Here is a 7053-nt window from a genome sequence, read left to right on the forward strand (position 1 = left end):
GTGACCCACATACAACACACAAGCCAGAGCGCTCAGATGTGTACCTGTGGCATCAGACGGGCAGGATACGGCCGCAGTGTCGCCCGCGGGAGTTCTCTTCCACACCACACTGCCGTAGTTCTCCTCGCCGCAGATCTCATGAGGTTCTGAGATGGACAAGATTCAATGCTCAAAACTGCTGCTTCACTTTCAACTCTCAAAACTGCTTTGTGTAAAACACCAGGTTTGAAGTCTCACCTGGACAGCGTCTCTCGTTGCAGTTACGCAGTTCTGTTTTATCGCCGTTGCACGGTTCTCCATCAAAGAACGGCCCCTCACACACTCTCTGTCTGATCTGGTGACCTCCACCGCAGGTCTTACTGCAGCTGCCCCATGAGCTCCACAACAACCACCGGCCGTCCACTAGAGGGCAGAAACACATGAGAATCATTCATACAAACACTATTAACTCACATTCAGCGCTGCATTGATGTTTGTTGAGCGCTGCAGTACCAGGGCAGTCTCTGAGGAAGCAGTTGCTGGTTTCGAGCCACTCTCCTCTGCACTCTGATCCTCCGTACGAGGGGCCGTTACACTCACGAGTTCTCTGCATCGTTCCGTTAGAGCAGGAGGAAGAGCAGGGAGTCCATGCGGACCACTCGTTCCAGGAACCATCAACTGCGGAGACAGAGAAAAGAGCTATTAATTAAAAATGTTCCCTCATGTTAATTTAATCTCTATTGATAGGAACTGAACTTAGATGAAGAGTGCCACCTGGTGTTAAAATGTGGAACTGCATTTGTTCTTCTGTGACTGACCTGGGCAGACGGCGATGTTGCAGAACTTGGTCTGTTTGGTGGGGCCGCGGCAGGGTTCTCCTCCATTACGAGGCCGTTTACAGGTGCGGACGCGATCGCGGTATCCACGGTCACATGTGGACGAGCACAGACTCCACGGGGCCCATTCATCCCACAATCCATTCACTGCACACACATAGTCATTAGTAAATCACCATTAACTGCAAACAGATGAATCAAATACAGGCTTAGAGTGTGTATTTCTGTGTACCTGGGCAGACAGCTGTGTTGTTGCATGGTCGATTCTCTCTTAAAGGGCCAGTGCACTGTGTGCTGTGAGGGGACGTCATGCAGGAACGCGTGCGAGTTTGCCCACCTTCACCGCAACTCACAGAACACACGCTCCATGAGGACCACTCGTCCTGCTGAACTTCTTCTATAAACACAAACACACACAGGAGTACAAAACAGGTTAAGAATGATGCTAATGTGATGTCTGTTTTAAAGAGACAGTTCACTCCCTAAGTGAGGGTGAGTAAACAATGGCAGAATTTCCATTTTTGGAGACTCCAGGCAGTACTCTCATGTTTCCATGGAAACACACACCTTTCTGAGGGGCCTGGTTTGCCATGATGGTACCGTCAGCATCTCTCCTTTGACCAATGATGGAGCGCAGCGCTTGACTTCTCTGTCGGACTTGACCTGCTCGAGTCAACACAAACACATGCGTGAGACACGGCAGCGTGATCTCTCACTGAACGCAGTGCGAGTTGATGGATGCTTAACTCACCGATGCATGGCTGAGGGTTGCAGGAACGCCCCTCCTCCACTATGCCCTCACAGACACCATCCTCAAGCTGACACCCGCGACTGCGCACCTGAACTCCGCCCCCACACTCATTACTGCACTCTGACCAGCGGCCCCAGCCACTCCATCCCTCTGAAAAACACATGACACAATGTTCAGTTCAGTGTGCGGTGAGTAATAGTGAAGAGGAGGACGAGAGAACACAGAGAATTCACTGATAATGAGTCACAACAGCGTGTGTGTGTGTGTGTGTGTGTGTGTGTGTGTGTGTGTGTGTGTGTGTGTGTGTGTGTGTGTGTGTGTGTGTGTGTGTGTGTGTGTGTGTGTGTGGCTCACACAGAGTGCTGCCGTCTAATGGTCAATTCTCACATCTGCATGCTAACTTCTTGAGGTGTCAAATCTATCTGTCTGCCTATTTACGATCGATGCCGCCTGGTTTTATTATAAATGCGTGTTGGATGCCAATGAAACAGTCTACATAACAGCAGGGTGAACATTCTCTTATACAAACAAGTTCTTATGAAACTTCTCTAGACAAAGGCGGCTTTGAAGCCAAATGCCAGCGCCACATGATACGACCATTTAAAAAGGCGAACTGCCTCTAATAACCGAGGCGCTCTGTTGACACGGTGCTTTTGGAGCCCAGCGGGTTGCTATAGCGATCTCAAACACTGGGCATCGATTGCTTCAGTAGAGGCTTTGAAAGAGCAGCTGCTCCTGCAGAACCACTCTGATATACCGCAAAAACATGATCTTACAGAATATGTTTGTCTTATTTCCATCTAAATATCCTGAAAACACGAGACATTTAACTGAGATAAGATATGAAGTCTTATTTTCAGAGAAATCTAACAAACAAGAAAACAAATAATGCCAATGGGGCAAGAAAAAGGACTTGATTCAAAGGGAAATCAAGTGTATTTTTCATTCCCCATTGGCAAATTTTGTTCGATTTCTCTGAAAACAATACTTAATATCTTTTACTGAACTCTACGCACGTTGACATTCAGACTGTATCTCTTACTCATGATCTCGGCATCTCGGTTGCTGTCTCTAGCGGTGGGTGTGCACTTCTCCACGTAGACTCCGCCCCTGTAACAGCCACCTGGCTTCCTCTTGGGCGGTTCCCAGCAGTGGCAGGGCGTCGCCATGATGCCGCAGGGATTTCCATGGGTACTGGTCGCCAGGCAATCTTCCAGCCACTGACACAGCATCTCGCAGGCAGGCATGCTCGGGTTTCGCTTCCCGACGACCAGAAACTCGGCGCCGAACTGGCTTCCTTCATCGTTCTCTTCCTCGTCCTCCACGGGCTCTGCACCTAGACGCGGCATCACCTTCCGCAGCTGCAGGAACTGTTTGCTGGACTCCAGGTAGGCCACCGCAGAGGATGCGTCGCACAGTCTCACCACCTCGTCGAAGCTCTCCATGCCCAGGTACGTGCGCGAGGTCTCCAGGAATGAGTCGAACTGGAATGTTCGGATCTGGCGTGGGGTGCAGGACTCGGTGGGTTTGGTGATCTTCATGTAGACGGTGTAGCGGCGAGGGTCGGGGTTCTGCAGGGTCCAGGAGCACGGCGCTGATTGCAGGGCCGTCTTTGAGGAGAACACCCCGAAGAATCGACTCTGCTCCAGAGTGGCACAGGTGGCAGAGGCCGGACCGGATGGAGTCGAGATGCTCGGGCCAACCATCATACACATGCACGCACACAGTGCCAGTGAAATGAACCGCCACTCCATCTTCACTCTTAAGGAGGACAGATGGATGCTTGAACTCTGATAGGACTCTTCTCTTGTGTTCAGACGGTCCTGCTGGGGTTCTTCAGATCTGGCAGGTGTTTGATTTGTTCGCTGTGGTAGATGTGGATGGAGGGTTTGATTCTTCGTTAGATTGAAGGGGCCATTCTGCGGAAGGAACAGAGAACATGTCAATCAATAGGGTCAACCACTTGTAATTATCGATGGGAAAATAGGACAGTGATTGTCATTATCAGATCAGACTATGAAAAGGAGAAGTGCAGTGCCTTCTGAATCAAATATGCAGACAAGTGCTGTGGCCTCCATTAGCATAAGTGTGATTTACCGCTAATGTGAGCACTGCCATTGCACTCACACTATAATTACAGTGCCCTTCACAGCATTCTCCCTCTCTCGCGGGCACTCTCTCGCTCTCTGCTGCCCACGTGTTCACACGTGGCACAGCCGATTGCGTCAAACTGACGTCCGCGAAGACTCAGCTCGCACCACCAAAACTTCAGTGCAGGAACAATTCTTGCAGAGAGAGAGAGAGAGAGAGAGCGCTCGCCCCTCCCTCACACACTGCAGCAATCACACTATTTTCTGTGGCAGTGTCGAAGTCTACATGTTGCCATAGCTACAGGTGCTCAAGAAACACATCTCCAGTGCTCCTGCGAGTGTCTCTGTGCATCATGAGCTGCAGATTCTCCCTGAACACAATCACAAGGAAGAGAGAGCAGCTGCAGGATTTAGCTTCCCTCTATTCTGGCACATCTCACACTTTCACTGAAAGGCACTCATTCAGGAATGAAATAAAAGAGAGTCCCTGTGTTCCAAATGGCATACATGATGAAGGGAGAACTATCATGATAGCAACCTGTAGGATCATTCCAAACAGAAATGGCCATTAAAAGGATTTAAAGAGTGAGTCCCACAAAGCTCTCAAAGTGGATGATAAAGTCTTTGAAGGGAATAGGGCATAGGGATGATCACTTCTGAATGGAACAGTCAACTCTGAGATCTATCTTCATCATCACCTTCCTCTCTCAGAACTGATAATGTGTGATCTGAAGCTCAGCAGTTATTCAGTCGCAGTGAGTCAGGCACATCGCTGATGCCGCTCGTGTCTCTCCATTGAGTTTAAGAAAGCGTAAGCCATTACTCCAACGCTTATGAGAGCACTTCAGCACTGTCGCTCACCCGGTCTCTCTTTTTCTCTCTCCACTAAAATGACACATTACATTGGTCGTTATGGCAACAGCTGATGTTTAAGAGAGCGGAATGACAGGTAAAGCGGGTCTGATCCCGAGATGAATGTCAGATTGTATGTGATCTGAACACACGCACACACAGGTGCTTTGTGTTTCATCTTGGGAAAGTCTGAGAATTATGCGACTCTGCCAAACACTCGCCGAGCCATCTGTGAGCTCAGATCAGCTGAGATATCTATGTGTGTGTGTGTGTGTCTGCTGTGTATAACACACACTCTATCACTGTGTGCATGAACTAACAAAACATCTGCACCAAATGATGACAATCAACACTCACAATGAGATTCCTGCAGAAGTAACATCTACACATCTGAACTGTGCATAAGTGTGTGTATGTGTGTCAAACAGTCTATATGTTGAAATCAGTTAGACAGGATTAGTTGACTAAACTGTGCACCGTCTGGACAAACTGTTGCATCACCAATCAAACTGCTTCTTCCTCGCTAAATGCAAAGATCACATCTGTGTTATTTCATGTTTAAAGCGTTTGAATGAATCTGTGCAGAGTTAAGCTCATGCATGCGCTGCATTATGAGCCAAACTCAGAAACATGGAAGGAAATTGTCAGTGCTCAATAACTTTGCAACAAATCGTACAACAGTACTGCACACATCCTCTTCACTAACTAACACGGTAATTAAGTGACTCACGCAATGCAAACGAACATTAATGCATTTGACATGACAATGACATGTCAGTAATCTCAGTATGCATGGCAATATAAATTCATACATGGTTTTCATTGATGTAAAGTCACATACTTGTATATATGGAACATAGTTCTCAAAATACAACAAAAATACACGAAATAACATTTCTTTGAATATGTGCTGAAATATGTGGCATATCTCAGTTTTCTGTAAGAGACCTGCATCTTCTTCTCGAGCATTGCCGTTTCAATGTCAATAAGAGAAAATGTTTGCAAGACTGAAAATTTCTCACATTGCACAAAACGCCTTTATCATGAAACACTTTCTGACTCATTAAGACATATATAAGCACACAAAAAAGAGAGTGCATGATAAATATTATCATTCATCAACACTTTATAGACGCGGGAGAAAAGACGGACAGTTTCAGCACCACGGACAGCGACAGACAGTTTCGGCACCACGGACAGCGACAGACAGTTTCGGCACCACGGACAGCGACACAACTTCAGCACCGTCATCCACACTTACAGAAACTCTCAGAGCAGCTGTTTGCAGACAATCCACATTTACCGAACAAAAGCATCGGCATGACACGCCACAGTTCCGTGTGTTACCTGTGTAAAGTGTGTCTAATAATCGCACCTCATCCGACAGTTCGAAAGTCTTCCGCGGGAGCGTCGGGAGTCCCGGGACTGATCGTTTCTCCCCGATTCCAAGTTTCGGTTCACTTCACTTCCACAAGGAGTGAACGGCACAAAGCGACTCTGATCAAACTCCAGAGAGTTTACTACCAACCTCTGCTTCAGCGTCTGCTTACGCAGCTATTCCGCTGAGACCGAATCACGGAGCTCCGGCTCGCTCAAGGGCTTTTCTCCAGTCGCGGTTGGTACTTTTACTCTCGGCTTCGGAGTCTTGCTGCTTGTGGTCTGAAGTGTTTTCAGTCGGAGTGTGTCTTGTGGCCTCCTCGCGCTGCTTTATATACTCCCCACCCTGCGTGGATCGCGCGCACCGGTGAATGAGACCGCGCGCGGGGGAGAGCGCGTGTGCGCGTGTATGCGCGTGTGTGTGCGTGCGGTGGACACACAGAAAGACGAGAGAGAGCGCTGATGTACGCACAGATGAACGCAGGACCGGAAAGAGACACATCACAGCGCCTTTCTCTCCTCAGTTACATCATTACACCTGTTTGCCAACTAATCAATACTGTTGTTTTGAGACAAGTGGAACATCTTAATTAATCAGCAACTCATTAAACGTGTCAAACACACAACAAAATTATATTTAAGCGATTTAACAAACAAACTCGTGTCATAACGCGCGCACGGGATCATTGTTGGTTAGATAGCCTTAATTATTATTATGATGATAATAATGATGATGATGATCGTGTTTTTTTATCGGGTTTCTCTGAACTTTATTTGATTCATTTGAATTACTACTTAATTAGAAATAACTATAACAAAATTACACCATAATAAAAGAGAAAACAACACTTTAATGAAAGTAATAAGACGCAGCGGGTGGGGAGGGTGTTCCTCTGAACATACTTTATAACTTTATAACTTTATAACTTTATGTTTCGATAGTGTGGCTTTGGGGACAGAGGGTCTCTGAACGAGTGAACTTCATTTGATTTTATTTGTGTATCTCTTCGTCATATTTGTCCATGTCTGCAGATTGTCGAGTGCGCGCGCTGCTGGTGGGTGTTCGCGCGTTTCCCGCCAGGAGAGCCGCGCGTGGGCGGGAGAGTCGGTGGATTCCTCACACAGCCGCCAACATGACTACATGACCACATTAAGTCAATCTTAAAAA

The 7053-nt window shown here is 47.5% G+C and overlaps 1 protein-coding gene across 1 annotated transcript in view; it reads right to left on the reverse strand.

The window, feature by feature from the left end:
* Positions 1 to 6172, reverse strand: part of LOC127650379 (adhesion G protein-coupled receptor B1-like) — a 17603-nt gene extending 11431 nt beyond the window's left edge. The window contains exons 1-9 of the mRNA XM_052135755.1: positions 5856 to 6172; positions 2609 to 3485; positions 1567 to 1716; positions 1383 to 1478; positions 1048 to 1212; positions 798 to 962; positions 493 to 657; positions 238 to 402; positions 45 to 146 (exon numbers count right to left, since the gene is read on the reverse strand). Coding sequence (XP_051991715.1) covers positions 45 to 146; positions 238 to 402; positions 493 to 657; positions 798 to 962; positions 1048 to 1212; positions 1383 to 1478; positions 1567 to 1716; positions 2609 to 3320 — 1720 coding nt within the window. The 5' untranslated portion in view covers positions 3321 to 3485; positions 5856 to 6172. The remainder of the gene's footprint in view (positions 1 to 44; positions 147 to 237; positions 403 to 492; positions 658 to 797; positions 963 to 1047; positions 1213 to 1382; positions 1479 to 1566; positions 1717 to 2608; positions 3486 to 5855) is intronic.
* Between the last annotated feature and the right edge of the window lie 881 nt (positions 6173 to 7053).

Source organism: Xyrauchen texanus, chromosome 10 (genome assembly GCF_025860055.1).
Source record: "Xyrauchen texanus isolate HMW12.3.18 chromosome 10, RBS_HiC_50CHRs, whole genome shotgun sequence".
NCBI lineage: Eukaryota > Metazoa > Chordata > Actinopteri > Cypriniformes > Catostomidae > Xyrauchen > Xyrauchen texanus.